This window comes from Erigeron canadensis, chromosome 2 (genome assembly GCF_010389155.1).
Source record: "Erigeron canadensis isolate Cc75 chromosome 2, C_canadensis_v1, whole genome shotgun sequence".
NCBI lineage: Eukaryota > Viridiplantae > Streptophyta > Magnoliopsida > Asterales > Asteraceae > Erigeron > Erigeron canadensis.
In genome coordinates, this window is record NC_057762.1 from 1,431,976 (window position 1) to 1,449,732 (window position 17,757).

General features: G+C 33.2%; 1 protein-coding gene and 1 non-coding gene across 2 annotated transcripts; one reads left to right on the top strand and one right to left on the bottom strand.

The window, feature by feature from the left end:
* The first annotated feature begins 3,192 nt into the window (after positions 1-3,192).
* Positions 3,193-3,401, top strand: LOC122590371. Its single transcript, XR_006322507.1, has one exon. It is a non-coding gene; the product is annotated as a small nucleolar RNA U3 (small nucleolar RNA).
* A 2,888-nt stretch (positions 3,402-6,289) lies between these two features.
* Positions 6,290-10,643, bottom strand: LOC122587011 (low affinity sulfate transporter 3-like). The gene is made up of 11 exons (XM_043759068.1): positions 10,076-10,643; positions 9,775-9,982; positions 9,513-9,687; positions 9,357-9,422; positions 9,041-9,271; positions 8,725-8,851; positions 8,344-8,630; positions 7,223-7,416; positions 7,043-7,122; positions 6,798-6,874; positions 6,290-6,710 (listed from the first exon to the last, which is right to left on the bottom strand). The coding sequence occupies exons 1-11, from the start codon at positions 10,605-10,607 to the stop codon at positions 6,558-6,560; spliced, it is 2,130 nt and encodes a 709-aa protein (XP_043615003.1). The 5' UTR covers positions 10,608-10,643; the 3' UTR covers positions 6,290-6,557.
* Positions 10,644-17,757: the final 7,114 nt, after the last annotated feature.

Below are 17,757 nucleotides of genomic sequence, written 5' to 3' on the forward strand. Positions count from 1 at the left end.
GCTATTGGGATTCGGGAAGGATACTTTTTCCATTATTGTTTATACTCTTTAATTTATTCTATGTTTGTTGCATTGCATTTTCATTAAGTTAATCTTTACTTAGCTACTTAAAGTTAGAATTAAAATTATTTACAAACTAAACGAAATCGTTACAACTAGGCTATAACCACATACGCTCTTTGTGGATACGATATCCGCTTACCCTAACTAGCATAACGTATAGTAGGTTTATTTTTGATTGGTACTTTGATGTCGATCAACCATCACCACCTGTCGCCGCCACTACCATCATCTCTGTCACATCGCCGGGCCATACATGTAGTTATTATAATTAAGCATGGAATGAATAAAAACTAAATAAATTAAAAATTCTAAACACACTAACTTTAATATCTTTATTTTATTTTTGTAATAATCTAATCAAATTAAAATTACTAATTAAATTTATACACTAACTAAAAATAACATTTAGCCAAAGCAAATTTAAATTAAGCAATACATAAATTTATATTATTATATTAATTAAAAAATTAAATTAACTTACAATCTATACTATATGAAAATAAAACTTTATTTTTAGAATGTTGAAATATGTAATATTTTCACTTAACACTCCTTAAAATATTTGATATACACTACCTCTTTAACATTAATGATTAAATTACACTATCAATTCTTTATCTTTTAAAATATCTTCATTAACCCTTTACATCAACTTTACATCAATCATTTACACTACTTGACGTCGCCTCCACCATCAATAGTCGTCCCCACTACCACACTGTCGCCGCCACAACCACCGTCGCATTACGAGGATATTGTGTTAGTTCTTGTAAATAAAAATTCAACTTTGTATTGTAATATTATAGTTACTCTCTTTTTTACTCAACCATTATTATGTATATATATATATATATATTTTTAACATTCAAATCAAATTTATTATTTATTAATGTAAAAGCTAATGAGAAGCTAGAAGTACAAAGCAGGGAGATGGTTACAAATACAAATGAAGGGAAGACTAGAAGTTAAAGTATTTCCAACTTGACCATTCAGTATTCCATCATACAAAACAGACAGTAAGTCATAACTTATATTTTACTGCTAAAAAGTTTACGAACTTGCATTATAAAAGGCGGCTGGTATCCCGACCAGACTTTTGGTAATTAAACCAGACTACTTGCAGCGATTATCGCTATCGCTGCAAATAGTAGTGTTTTTGTCCATATCCAACTATTCATAGCGATTACTGATAGGGGGACCGCTATTTTTTGCCAGATTTGCCATTACAGACAGGGGGCCGCACTATTTACAACCACTATCACTGCAAATAGTAGGTGTGGTCGAGATAAAAAAAAGTTTGGCTGGGATAAAGTGGGCTTTATAAAATTTTGTATCATATGATACCGCATTAACTCTCTTTCTAATATTAACATTTTCTAGTCATAATATTTTGCCTTACTTTTAGTAATAAAAACCAAATAAAATTATATGTCATTGCTTATCACATACATACAATGCTAGTAGTATTGATATATGGGCCATCAAATGCAAGAAGCAACTCAAAATACACTTTAGTTTTTGCTAATAAAAAGTGGTCCTCCTCGTATATATCCTCCTATATATAATATATATACTAGTTCTAATATCCGTATAATTTACAATAGTTATATAGATTGTATTATAAATTAATATATATATATAGGAACACTCAATTTGGCATAATCATCCACCATACAAGAAGTATACATTGATACTTCGTATATGATACTTTGACTATTTTAAACTTTTCTAGTCAAAGCAAGTGCATTTTTCTTATAAAAACATACTTATGGATGTTTATGTCTAAGTTGTTAGGTGTGTATAGATACTAAATTAAAAAAAAAAAAACCCTTCAAAAAACTAAAACTAAATGCCAAGCAAGACAATGCACACTTTGACATCAACACCCGAAAATAAATAGTTAACAAAATCAGCCGTCTTGCCCACCCAATATCCATCCTCAGAAAATGAATATCGTCTGTACAACTCACAAAAGTTAAGTTGTTGTGGTGGGGTTTGACTAGCTATACTCTCAAATAAGATATATGTGAGCTTTTCACCATATTTATCACATTCTATCGGCTAGGATTTCATTTAGTAGTTTTCTTTCTTTATTTTCAACTTTGGATGAATTGAAGCTACAATGTTCACTCAAGACTCTCTGATTACCATTTAAAAAACTATACTTTAGAAATTCTTGGCCCTCTTGAAATTCTGTACTTGTGAAAACAGTTTTTATAAAGAAAAGTCCAATGTTTTTTTTTTTTAACGGCGAGTTAGCTGTTAGATGGCTCAAGAATCCACAGACATCCAAACGGATAGTATGTACACCTTAGTTACATACTCTAATAAAGGAATATGAATGTAAATAGCTAGTAACTCCAATATTTAGTATCTATATATTAGTTTTAGTAAATAGAACTAATTACATTTTTGGTTCCTGTGTTATCACACTTTTCGCAGGTTTGGTCCAAACTTTTCATTTGTTGCATTTTTGGTCCCAAAAGTATGCATTTTTCGCAAGAATGGTCCAATTTAACGATTCCGTTAGTTATCAACCGTTAATTTGATCATGTGCACCTCATGTGAAGGGCAATATCATCTTTCTTGTTTCTATTTAATATATATATATATGAGAAAATAGAGTTCGTGGCTGTTAGACATCCAAGCTTGAGTGTAGAACCTCTCACATACTATTTTTTTAATGAATCTATAAATGTTTGGCCCCCCATGCTTACCACCGATAGTCCTCCCCTATACCACCAAGAGCACATAACCACCACCACTTGGAACCCTAGCCGCCACCATATCGGACTATTGGATTTCTGGCAAGAGAAAGAAGAAGAAGAGTCGAATTGTTAGGTTTATAGCAAGAGGAAAAACTACCTACCACCACCACCTTTTCTGAATCTATCTGTACAACAACCTTGGAAACATTCACTTCCATCTGGTCCATCTTTTTTTTTTTTATAAAATATGTATAATAGATGTAGATCTAAAAAATAAGAAAAAAAATATGGAAATTTGTGTGCGTCTGTGTTTATAGATATGTGGGTGTGTTTGTTTATGGATCCGTGTATATATGGAAATTTGATGTCAGCCGAAGGTAGTGAATCTGTGGGTATGTGTGTTTACAGATCTCAATGTGTTACAACCTTACTTTAACAAGATCTGTTCCATAGGCTCGTACCTCTGTATCCTTGATTTCTATCAAGACAGAAACTCATGTCTAGTTGATGAAATAGATACATGTAGCTAGAGTGTGCTTAACCGAGCCTTATGGTCTTGACCATGGCCCAGTAGAGGATCTCTGTTTGTCTATAAGTTATGCTGGTGGTGGCCGAATGTGATGATTGATTTGGGTTGGTGGTGGCCAATACTGTAATGTATATGTGTGTATGTATGTGTATATATATATATATATATAAACTGCAAGATTGGTCCTATTTGTGTAAAAAGACGATTTGCCCCTCACATGAGGTGCACATAATCAAATTAACGGTTGATACTTGACGGAATCGTTAGACTGGACCATTCTTGCGAAAAATGCATACTTTTGGGACCAAAAATGCAACAAATGAAAAGTTTGGACCAAACCTGCGAAAAGTGTGATGACACAGGGACCAAAAATATAACACAAAAATAACGTTAGTTGCGCTGGTTTCCCTTCGATAGGATTTTTCGAGAGTCTTGGTTTCTAGACCTACGTATGATTTAAAACTGTTAAAAATAAAATAAAATAAAATTTGTTGAATGGACAACCCCCCCCCCCCCCCCCTCCCTCCCCAAATTTTTTGTTTTTCTTTTCTGTTACTCTTTACATTTTAATTTCTCCATTTTTATCCATATTTCTTGCCTCTCCCTATTTTCATCTTTGTTTTTATTTTTAATCCTCAAATTTCATGTGTTATCAAAACGACATATATTTTGTGTACGTTTATTTGACATAAGGGGTTGGACCTTAATTTGATCCTAAGTTTGGATGATTAATCTTAGATATCCATCAAATCGAAATGGAGTTCAAGTTACTCATTGGCCAGTTTATATATCCAATCGTTCAACCACAAAGTTATTTTCAATGGTGCATCTGATGCTAATTCATCGCTTAAGTAATGGAGCATACATTGTTATTCACATTCTCTTGCTCTTTCTTTCTCATTGTTAAATGATACTCCAAATCTATATATATCATTTGTTATTAGAGACAGATTTTATTCAGCTCGATATTGGCCGTTTTTAATTATTCAAGACTTACAAGCTAAGATTAAACAGGCTAGTTTGATTCATATATATGTTTGATCAACACCAATTATCCTGACCCTTAACGAGCATATTATACATGTAAAAAAGTTTTTGCAGAATATGTACCATGGATTTCAAGCCAATATATCTGACGCAGACTCTTTGAACTTGCAGTTTATTTCTTTTCCACCACAAATTGTGGCAGACCATAATAAAGCATATAATAATTTGGCACCTAATAAGGAATGGGGAATATTTTTCGTTAACTCAATATGAGCAAGCAATAACCGGGCACTCAGAAAAGAATGGGACCACTTTCGGAGAAGTCAATCCAAACCATCAAGACGGCACTTTTGATGGTTAAACGTGAAGATGGAGAATGCTACTTGGAGTTCAATCTATTTTCGGTATAACCTTTTTTGTATTTACAATCGGTCTTGTGTTTTTCTATGTGACGTGTTTGTATCGATTTCATGGGTTTCTTCTAGGTGGAGTACTCTTTTTTTGATAAGTTTCTTCTTTTGTGGACCATGGCTCTAGTGATTAAAATTTTGTTTCTTGAAGTCTCTTTTCGAAAGGAACAATTGACTTTCTATCAAAATTGACATTCTCACAACTTTTGAGTTACATTGCATAATTAACTAAATTGATAGTGTTTTATCGACCAGGGGATCATATTTCTTGAAGTGAACAAACAATAAACAGAATAGACACACCTTATGGTCTTCTGTGAAGACTAGTTGAACATGTAAAGATACATTTCATGTTTTTCGAGTGATGCAGGTTTGACTTTATTGATTCTGCAACAAATTGATTTTCTGTATGCAACATTCCCTTGGTTCCAGAACATATATTAAGTGCTATAATTGGCTTTTATCTAAATGTATATGAAGTTTTTGATTATGATCTATGTTGTTCCAAATAAAGAGGACTAGTCAAATCAGAAACAGCCATATATATGATGTCTTAGATTAGATTTAAAGCATTTTTGCCATAGTACAAGCTCTTTCTACTTATGGAAGGATTGGGCCAATATATATCCACTAATCAGAAGTTCAACTAATTAGTAGATCTTTGTCTAATTAGTTTGTAGCTTGTTATGTGAAGCGTGTTTGTCTCAATTTCATTGGTTCTAATAGGTCGTGTGGGGTCTTTCTTTAATGCTTTCTTATATTGTGGTCAGTGGCTAGAGAATTCAATATCGTTTTTTGTGGTCTCGTTTTCAAAGGCACCCTGCAGGTTCCATCGAAAAAGACATGCACCCAACTGCCCAAGTGTCGATCTGCATTAGTTACATACTTATTTTTCACATAGTGTATGTGACTAACATCAGGCACCCAAATATCGTACGTAAAGTCAATGCTATTTTGCTTATAGACTCATGTACGGCCCAATCCCAAATGTTCTCAGCTTGATCAGTGTTAAATAGAACCGCAGTGACAGTTAGTTACAATTTGTGAGCACTATTATTATAGCTTAAGAAACTCCAATACATCAAAATACAACCAACTTGCTTGCCATAAGACTATTTTAGCACCAGTCAGTCAATAGTAAGCTTTTAGGCTCAAGTAGGAATAAAACCTGAATCTCATTTGTTAATTTTGCAGACAGGTTTCTTGTATCGTTAAAAACCATGTTACTGTTGATTTTATAAATCATCCACAGAAGAGAAAGAACCACCAAACAACTTCGTCTATATTGCTAGTTATTGACCCGATTCTTTGTCCCACATTAATAGGCCGATAAAATATCAAAGTGCTTTGACTCTTGTAAAGTCAAGAAAGATAAGTTTTCAGAACTAAAACAATGCAGACTTGTTGAGAGTTCATGAAAGAGTGAAAAAGTTGTGAGCTCGTTAAAAGACTGCTTTAATAAATTCGAGCCATTCCTCTAAAAAGCATTAAACTGCCTATCTTAACTAAGGATGGTCCAATATATAATCAGGTTTATGGGTTCGAAATTTCTCTTTGCGAGCAGAAAACCACACTACTATTTATTCATAGTGTTAATTTAATTTCCTACAACCAATCACTATATCATATTAGATTAAACTAGTCAAAATAACTTGACTAGAGAATAAAATCCCGGTACATAAGAGTAACGGTTACCCATATTGACACACAATGAGAAACATAAGATAAGAAATACATACAGCACACCCGATTCATCATCTGTGTAAGTGTTCTAGGTGCTTAAATAAAAATACACCTCACCCATTGATGTATAAAACAAATGAGATAGGTTTGTAGTGTCCTTAAATACAACAGCCATCGTCAACAATTTGCAGGACCAATAGATTTGGAACCGAGACATGCGTCAACAGCTTCATTAACGGTAAGAAATATACAATCACTTCCAACCTTTTCAATAAACCCGGATAATTTTAGCTTGTGAATCACTTTCCATCTTGGATTTGCTATAAGTAACTGCAACCAAACAGAGATAAAGATTTAACAAACTAGTAAATATATATGGGCCTCAATGTGAAAAAAATGAAGTTCTTGAAGTATTACATGAATGTTTTTTAAAACCAATTTCTTGTAAATATCTTCCAGTGCAATTATTCCTGAAGAATCGATGCTCATGACACCTGAAAAATGAAATATGGAAGTCAAATATACAATCTTTAACGACCTCAGTAACCATGGAAGACAAACTTTACAGAGTGATTTCTTACGCTTAACATTAACAACAATAATTAAGTATTAGATAACATAATTATGAGAAATTAACCGAAAATTATAAGTACAACTCTTACTTGACATGTCTAAGATGATTCCAACAACTGGTTTATTTGCACCTTCCTTTTCATTTTCTTCGGTCAAGAATCTGGTTATCCTACATTGATCAAGAATGAAAATGTTATGATGAAATAACCAATTCAAATAAGTACGGGTTCCTATAAATGAAAGTGTGAGTATACATGAACCAGTGGTACCTGTCTTTAATGGGATTTGCATTTGCAAAACAAAATGAGCCAGAGTTAAGGCGAATTATGGTAACACCTGGAACCTCAAGAACCCCGGGATATTGTGCCTTATCACAGAAGATATCTGTTCCTGGAACTCTTCCTAATTCTTCAATCCCTGGTCTAATGGAACTAAGGATTAATCTTCCAAATGAAATACATACCTGCATATCATAATACATTGTTACGATCATTCAATTACCTCAAAAAGAGTTAAATTTCAACATAAATAGCTTTTTGTTCCCATTATACTTAAGAAGCGCGTTAGAGGCCAGACAGACAGTTTTCTTACAATATGCCTTCAATTGAAAATCAAGATCTTCATTACAGAGTTTTTATTCCTAATTCTCTAAGAACATATGATCTTGTCTAAGCTAGTCTTATCTTTAGTCAGCCATTAGGGTATGTTTAACAAAATTAGCTCGAAGCTCAAACTACTGTGAGTAGCAAATTTATTTTTAATTCCATGGAACATATTAAAAAAGAAAAATAGATGCATGCCCAAAACAAGCAATCAAAGCTTATCCATATATAATGAAATGATGCATCATTTGTAGGTATAAGTCTAGATATAGTGACAGATTCTTCAATCATGCAATTTTTAACCTTTCAAGGTCAAGAAAGGGTACTTTTTTATATGGGCTGTTCATTATTCAATTGCAAATAAATACTAATTAAGTAACTTAGAATCTAATAATGGATATAACTAACTCAGTCTAAATGTATATTATCAAAAATAATATACTTGAAAATATTTTAATTATAAAGTAAGTATCTATATGAAATAATGCACCTTAAACTATATATGTATTTTAAGTCATCTAATCATCTTAATCATACACATTATAAAAATGATGTGATAAATTTGATTAAAGAATCTCAATTATCCAAGTATCACTAACGTTGAAATTTCCCTTAAAAATATGCAAAAGGACAGAACTTTTGTCCTTAGCTTACTAATTCATTTTTAGCAACAGATTACAAAGTTTAATTACGATTTGAAATCCAGCATAACTATAGTTGTATTATAAGTGCAAAATATATTTTTTTTAAAATACTCGTTCATATGTATGAGTTAGAAGAAATCTTACGGCAACTAAAAGACCAATCTCTACTGATGCAAAAAGTACACCAAAGAATGCCCCGGCGCATGCTAGGAAGTCCATTTTGTCAACTTTCCAAATATGGTAAGCTTCATTGTAATCAATTAACCCAGGAAGCGCGGACAAGATGATCGACGCAAGTATGGAAAGAGGAGTGTAATACAATAGCTTGGTTAATAGTTGTAATGAAATGAAAATGGTTATTGCCATTACTACATTTGATACTGCAGATTGACAGCCTGCACTAAAATTTACAGCCGTCCGTGAAAATGATCCTGCAATACAAGAAAATGGTCATCTGCAAATTGTTTTGAAATCATCTTAATATATATGTCCCAATGCCTTAAAAACAGCTACATATATCGTTACCGGTTGTAACATAGCAGGAGGACATAGATCCAACAATGTTCATAGAGCCCATGGCTAACATTTCTTTGTTTCCATCTAGACTATATCCTTTAATCGATGCAAACGATCGACCAACAGCAACAGCTTCCTGTAAGTTTTTCATTAAGTATCATGAATAATTGAGTGCGGAGTAAATGGAGGCTGGAAATCAGTAGTAACCCGTGAGCCCATAACTTTTTGTAGTTAACAGAACTGTTTTATAGTATGAAGTCATAAGTAAATTATCTTCCCGCCTATGACTATTAGAAGTATAAATCGAATTATAAAGTAGGCTCACCGTTAACGCAATTATAGCACAAATGAAGCCTGCTTTGGCTGCTTCGCCAAGATATGGACCACTGAACTCCAACTGATTAAGCGAACTTGGATTTAGTCCTCCTTTGAAGTGTTTAATAATTTTAACCCCGTGTTGGTCTGCTCTTGTTAGATACACTATTAAGGTAGATAAAATGACCGATATAACTGGAGAAATGGCCGGCAACCAGAATAATTTCTTGTTTCTTTTTCCCTGGAATTTGATAACGTTAATCATCCATGACAAGAAAGTATTTTAATGAATTATCATATGGTCTATAACTGATCTTGTTACTTACGATAAATCTGGTAATGAGGATGAAAATAAGAAAGGAACATCCAAGTACAAAGTTCAAAGGATACCACTGTCAAAACAGAATAAGTGAAATATTGTGTTAATCAGTAGTTTTTAAATAAAAGTTTATGGAAGTTTAAATGACAAATCAAAAGCATACTGAAGTATGAAGTGATTTAGCAACAGCATTCAACACGGAGACCACGTCAGTTTTAGTAGTAAAATGACTAATGCCAAGTAAACTCTTGAGTTGTTGAAGACCTATAACTATGGCTGCACCTGCCATGAACCCTACAATTGCAGAATGAGATAGAAAATCGATAAGAAAACCTAACCTGCAGCCAAGAAGAGTGTGGTCAGAAAAGACTAAAATTTCTGGTTTTTCAGAAGTTGCAATATATAGTTACAACATGCATTAGTACCTAAGCAATCCAAAAAGTGCTTGGAAGGTTCCAGTGAAGAATGTGACTGTGAAAACAAGATTTCTGTATGAAAGAGGATCAGCTACCGGATCAACTAGTTTTGAGACCATCGATGATATTAGCAGCGATACGACAGCTACTGGACCAATGGCTAATTCTTTTGACGTACCCATTACTGAATATATCAAAGGAGGGACGACACTTCCATCTATATATATCACATCCAAAAGAATCACAATAAGTATATTTTATCTTACGACTAATGCAAGAAAGTAGCATAAAACCACATTTGTTAACTTACATAAGCCATATTGTGGGTCTAGATTAGCTAAACCAGCATACCCGATACTCTGGGGAATGCTGAGGCTAGCAAGAGTCAAGCCAGCAATCAAGTCATTCTTAAATTTTGAGGCTTTGTAGTTTCTACCCCATTTAAGAACAGGAAATACATTACTTAAAACAGCAAGGATGCGTGTAGAAAGTGGTTGCTTCTTCTGAGACGGTGATGATGAAGAACGATTACTGTTTACTAAAGAAAAGTTCCTTTTTATTGAACCAAATACCTGTTGGAAGAATCCTGGAGGGTCAGGAGAATTCAAAATCCATTTGGTACTCTGTTGGTTCGTTACACAAAGTTCCATTTCATGGATTTGCTCAACGTTAAGAGCATGATGTGAAGCCGGAGTCAGTGAAGCCATGGTTTCTTTGAAGTGTTTGGGTGAACTCTTGTTTATATAGAGTTTAAATGACTTATAGCTCCCTCCACAAGTGAAAAGGACCACAACCAGATATAGACATATCGATTTACTTCTTATTCTTTGTAGATAAAACATAAAATCGTTTAAGAAACTTGACGTTATTTTTGGTTTAGATAATATATGTCTCCTTGTAAATTTATATCATTCCTAAATGAAGGCATACTCACTTCTGTTTCAGTGGTCTCTACAGCTTTTTGCCGGCGCATGCTTGTGCTACTCTATATAGAAATGTGCAACTATATATGATACACCCATGGAACCCCATACTGCCAAGTGAATCCAATTTTGAAGTCAGCAATACAGCTCTAATAAGGTCCCATTTGATCCCACAATCTTTTTGCACATTATATTGCTATCTGGATAAGAATGGGCCGGGTTCATTGGGTCAATTAGGCAGTAGAGAATCTATTGCATATATATATAGTTTTTTAATGATCAGGATTATGCATTCTGTAAGTCCATTTTCTAACTATCAACAGGATCGACTAACAGGTGTAACTTTGATCAAAAATAGCAAGTCAGAGATAAACTCTGCTGAATAGATACTAAATAATTAGTAGGCTCAAATGTTTTTGTGGGCATTATGACACTCACAAAAGTTTTCTAGTTCGTTAGACTTGGTACCTATATTGTGTTAATGAAACATACCACATCACAAGACCATACATTTATAGTGACACAAACTGGTTGTAATAGACATTCACTAGTGTTATCTAGTGATCGACTCATATTGTCAGAAATTAGTCGAAATGCTTATGATGATCATTTTCAACTTTATTTTTTACCTAAGTTAGATATTTCGAGTCTGCAAGTTTATAGCTAAGGTGCCCGGCCTAAATTACATCATGGTTCACTTATATTTCACCCGGTAATAAGAACACTTAACCGATGACATTAGAAAATGTTCAGTCAATCTAAGGGCCCGTTTGGTTGTAGAAAAAGTTTCTAATTTTTTAGAAAATAAAAAGGGGTTTTGTTTTTATTTTCTAGAGAACAAATAAAAATTTGAAAAACGTGTTCTAATTAGAAAACTAGAAAACATGTTAGAGATGTGAGGGGAGGGGGAGGGAGAAATTGAAAGTGGAAAACAAGAAAAAGATGTTTTCAAATTTTCTATTGAAAAGTGGAAAATATTGTTTTATGCTTTCTTGGAAATTATTCTTTGAAAACTATGATTAGAACGCGTTTTTTGTTTTTTCATGTTTTCTTGGAAAAAAAAAATGGAAAACAAAGGTTGTTTTCTACAACGAAACGCGCCCTAAGGTTCTAAGCTATATCACTAAATACATCTCTTCGCAAAATTTACAACTTGTGCCTGTTTTGAATCGAGTGGTAAATGTACAAATTACATAATATATACTATATGGTGGAACATCTTTATTGTTAGAAAATAGTTGGAATGCTTATGGTGATCATGTTCAACTTTATTTTTACCAGCCTAGGTAGTATATATTTGGAGTCTGCAAGTTTCTGGCTAAGGTGCCCGGCCTGAATCACGTTATGGTATTTGACCAGATAATAAGAACATTTAACTGACAACCTGCAAAAATGCTTAGCCAATCTAAGGTTCATAGCACCAAATCTCTAGTTACAACTTGTGTCTGTTTTGAATCGAACGGTGAATATACAAACTATATGATACTAGTGCAACATCTTTATCAATCTAAATCTCAAAAAAAAGAGAAAAACTTTTATCAACCACATGCGCTTAGCTGCTAAAAAAAAACACTCAATCATGGAGTTTTAACTTCACTTTTTTTAGTAGTGGAGAAATGACTACTTGACAATATTGGTGTCTGTTTGTTTATGTATAAAGAATATAATCTCAACAACCTCATTAATCAGGAATGAACTAATTAGTACTCTTGGTAAAAGGAAATATATATCCTTCTACAAGTTAATGTCCATACTTTTAACTGTGAACATGTTCTTTTACACAATTATAAGTCAAAACATTATGACTTTTTATATTACTTTGCAATTGTAAGTGTGAAGATTTATCACATATTTTTAAGTACGAACAAATAATCAATAATATATATTTGCTCAAGAAAAGATATTGAGGACAAATCTATCTATAATTCTATCACAATGAAAGCATTAACACTATGTCATTTCACAATATAGATAAGGACAAGTCAACGCCTAATATAAAGGTGTACCAAAGCAATAATAATGGAGTTTGGTTCGCATATGGGGTGGTGATCACCTAATCGTAAGTTCGTAACCTAATGGAATATATATTGCAAGTGTGTGGCCTCTATTCTTTGGCCCACAAGAATGTTTGCATCGATCATTTCATTTTCAAGATATATAGTGGCATATATATAGATATAGATATAGTGCTTCCTTTGTCTATATATAATTCCCTTCACATCATGTTAGATCAACTGTGTCCGTGATTCAAAACCTAACATTCCTTTGACAGCAAAAGCCATAAGCTCAATTTTTTAAAACCGAACCAATGACAAGGCTTTCGGGGAAAAACATAAATACTACGAGTTATGAATATTGCAAAGGGCCATAACCCAACATGCACAATGCGACTCATATAGGTGAAAAGGTATTCTCTGGTAAAAGATTATATTAACGATGTAAATAAAAAGGATAATGATGATGCCTTAGTTAAGCATCGATATACATCATTCCGTATTGACACATTTAAGGGGAAACTTGCCATTACTTTCAGACACTAAAGAGTAGAGGTGGCAAGTACTGAGCAAGATTGTCCAAAGTTGACCCCGCTAAGTTCACCTGACCATTTCAAATAAAAGCTTAAAGAAAAATAGTTAAACAATGATAACTTTAATCTTTGACTTATAACATGTTGGAGGTTGTAGGCATATACAATAGGCTCTATACAACTTTCAATCCAGCCTGACTTGACCCATTTTGGCCAACAGAATAAGCTTCTGCATTCAACCTATTATCCAACCCATCCATTTTGTCCCTCCTCTGATCCAGAATACTCTTAAACAAACAAAAAAAACCTAACTAAATAAATATCATTGTCCAATGCTAATGTTAGCATTCAACAGCAGATCGTACAGCTTTGCCTTTAAATTCACAGCCAGAAAATCTTTCTAAAGGCTTACAAATGGTTAATCGTTTTCATGGAGATTGAACATGATTTATAGACGCAACATCGAGGAAGTAAAAACCATTTGTCTTGGGAGGTTTGGAACGTGAATCCGCTGTTTGGCTGATTGTTTGTAGTATGCTTCATTTTTCTTTGGAACTTGTATGGGGTGGCAACAAAAACATCATGAAGTGAAAACCGGTGGCTCGGCCTTCGTTTGATGGGGTTTTGTATTATGTCGTGGTTTTATCTGTAATTGGCATAAGCTTTTTTCAACCCTTTTCCAACCTTTGTAGTTAAAGTTTTAAGATGAATCTACTTTTTGTTTATTGTTGTAATTCTAGATTGTACATTGGATCACTAGCATCTTGCTAGTCGGTTGTATTAATAAAATGTCTTTTTACCGTTCAAAAAAAAATGATTTATAGAAAAGAGAACTGTTCTTTTCTGAGTTGGAGTTCTCTCAAGAAAATGATGTTTTGAAAAGAACCAAAAACTAAGCATTATCAATTGCATACTAGTTTATTCTTTTGAGATTTTTCATAAGTCGTTCTACTGGTTCTCTTGGAAGAGGGTTATAACGATATGGAGGAACATGCAGTAGTTGATGTGCTATTAGTGCAACTTTTATCGTTTTCTTTGGTACATCTGGACGAGTTTTCAGTTCAGAGATTTGGTTTAATTTTAGTGAGATAGCATTCATGAATAGATTGCATTTTGTTCTGGTGCTTTCTTAATGTGGTTAGCTGACTGATCTTAGAAACCAGACAATGCTTTTTGTTTCTGGGCCAAAGTCCTCTTCAATAACTTCCTACAAGTACTTCTGGCATTGAGTGGCCTCAACGCACATCAATCTTCGATTTTGGTATTCATTGGAAAAAATGGCAGTAGTAGCCTGCTTTGAGGTTGCTATGGACTGTGGTAGTCAAGTACCTTGTTTGAGCTGATCTTCGGTTTGACGAGTATCAACATTTTCCACTTTTAAGTCTTGGTGAATATGTGTTCGTAAGGAGAGATTTAAAGTACATAGAAACTTTTGGGCTAGGTGCGTCGGAATGCAGTCAATTAATCACCAAAAGTTATTGTGTGCATGAACTCTAGGTCGGCTTTATTGTATTCAGGAAACTTGAAATTATGTTTATTGTGAACATAAAACGGGTGTGGGCCTGGTTACTTCACATAAAACCTGTTTATTTTAATATATTTTTTTTTATCGTGTGCATAAACTAATCCAAAAAGTTATTGTGTGCATGTCACGTAAGCAATCAACGTGAAAGTGGTGACCGGCTAGCTTCTTACCCGGTAACTTTTGTTTACTATGGGACTCTTGAACAAGTTTCCTGAATATAATAAAGTTGACCTGAAGTTTGTGCACACAATAACTTTTCAGGATTAGTTAATTGCATTTCGACACACTTAGCCCGAAACTTTTTTTATAAAAGTTCGTTTTCAATTTGAAATGTGAGTAGCGGATTAGAACACTTACCTTGACTAGTTGAGGATACTTAAACAGACTAACGTATTAGTTGAGTTAGCCAACAGGGATAGACAGTTGGCTAGTCTCATGACCCAAATGGAGGGGCTGGTCGAGTGGTCCCTCAATATGGGGTTAAGTATATGAGGATGTATGTAATTAATATACTTTTTTTATTGTATGAAAAAACTTTAATTCGGTTCATTGTATTTAGGTTTTAGTGCGACGGAATTCAACTAACTATGCCCAAAAAGTTATAGTGTGCACCAACTAACGTTTTTGTTTATTGTATGCATAAACTTAGTAAAAATGTTTATACCATGTAACTTTTTGTGACCGACTAATCAAAACCTTACACGTGGCTTGTTCAAAAAAAATTTTTTTACACGTGGCAGCTCATATGGGTTGCCACGTATACACATTGCATGATTTAAACTTTTTACTGAGTTTATGCATACAATAAACAAAAATGTTAGTTCATGCACACTATAACTTTTTAGGCATAGTTTGTTTCATTCCGGCGCACTAAACCCTTGTATATAATTAACTTGTAAAATTGAACAAATCGTGTAAGAGATCAAGTGGGATGCTAACGTGGCACCATCTGACATCTGAAACGTGACCCCCACATCAGTATTTAGCTCACTACTTACACGATTCGTTCAGTATTGCAAGTTAATTAAATACAATGAACCAGATAAAAGTTTTTTTTTCCACATAATAGAAAAAATGGGAAAGGGAATATGAGGCTGTTAGACACCTAAGTTGGGTGGAAAAACCCCTCACATACCTTTTTTTAAACCATAAAAATCATGAGGGACAAGCATTTATTCAAAATATTAAAATATTAATATGTGAGGGGTCTTTCACCCAAATTGAGTGCATAACAGACTAATACTCACTTTTCTCTAGAAAAAATAATATAAGTTCAATACATCCCTAGATACTTAATCTTATAATATAACAAAATTTACAATTCTTTTAACAAAGACAAAAGTTTTAATAAAAGACAAAAGTTTGGTAACTCTTTGCCCAGAAATATGATTCAAAGATGTTATTAAGTCTTTCAAATAAAAAGAGTCATATTGTGAGGGAAAGAAAATTAAAGCGCCTTGCCAATTGTGATCCTATACTATTGCGTTGGATATAAAATCAGATCTAGTGACGAATAAAGTAGATTAGATGGAACTAGCTGATCAATTATAAGAAATTATGGATTTGGATAAACTAAACCCCAGTAACTTTTGTTAAGATGTATTAATAGTAATTATAGTTTACAGACATTTTATAAACAAATTTTTACAAATATAATTTCCACTAATGAAATGATGTCTATGTAATCTCTCTCTTCCTTCTTTCCTTACATGCCACATGTGTTTGTAGATTTTGATTTGTAAAAAATTTGTCACTCTCGTGTATTCAATAGTTGTATACTTACCGTAAAATTTAAAGGTAGGCTTTTGATATGAAAATGAATAATTTTTTTATGCATATTAAATAAAGCCATAAGGCTTCATTTGACATTATTTTAAAATATGGGTAATGATCAATCATTCTAATTGGTTAGCCTAAAAATCCTTCTAATATATAAGATTGTGACATGTGGAAAATCAGGAGTGAGATTAGGAAAGAGAATTGGTGAATTACATGTGTTAACAAGTGGATATATTATAAGAATTTTTAGAAGGATTGGCTAAGATGATTTATCATTTTTCTTAAAATATATATCTTCTTAACAGAGAAATTTGTAAACCAAATACCTATTCAACAAACCATTAACACATTGTTAAGGAAATCTTTTTATAAGGACTTAAAATTTAAGTAAATTCATGTTCAATTTTTAGAAAGCAAAGTTTTTCCCTATTATTGGTAGAGGGGGTTCTCGAATGTAGATAATAGTTTAAACCCTCGTTTTGATATTGGATCCGTACATTAAAAAAAATACCGTTTTAACAGAGAAAGCTTTCTAAACATGAGAAGTGTGTGGATTTATTGAAACGGTGGGGCAACAAGGCCCATAAGTTCGCAGGCCTCATCCTCAAATACATATAACATATGTATATGTATAAATTGTAAATGAATTTATTAATCCGGCCCAAAAGAATAGTTTACATATATGTGTTACATTTTTCGATCGACTTTACTAACGACTACCCATTGATACATCTCATCGAAGCTCGTCTGTTTTTAGGAAGTCAACAAAAATCATGGCTTTATATAGCTTTTCGAGAATAATCAATACCGCTTGTAAAATCCCTTAAAAAAGCAGGTCGATCGCATTTTATAAACTAAATCGAAACATACGACAAAATTTTCAGCTCTTTAGGGGATTTTCAAGATAAAAGAAATTGTGCATCATACTTTTTTTCCCTATTAGATATTTTGATGTCCTCAATCCTCATGAAACAAGCTCAATGTCTTCACGTAGAGGTGCAAAAACAAGTTAACCGGTTTCAGTTAATTTTTCTAGTAATTGTATTCGGGTTTTTTTATAAAAAAAATTAACCGGTTCCGGTTAACCGGTACCGGTTAATAACCGGTTCCGGTTAACCGGTACCGGTTAATAACCGGTTACTATGTGTGAAAGTTCTAACCTATGTAATCGATTTCGGTTTTAAAAAACCGGTTAACCGCTTTGATTAACCTGTCCAGTTAACCGAATTCCAAAAAGA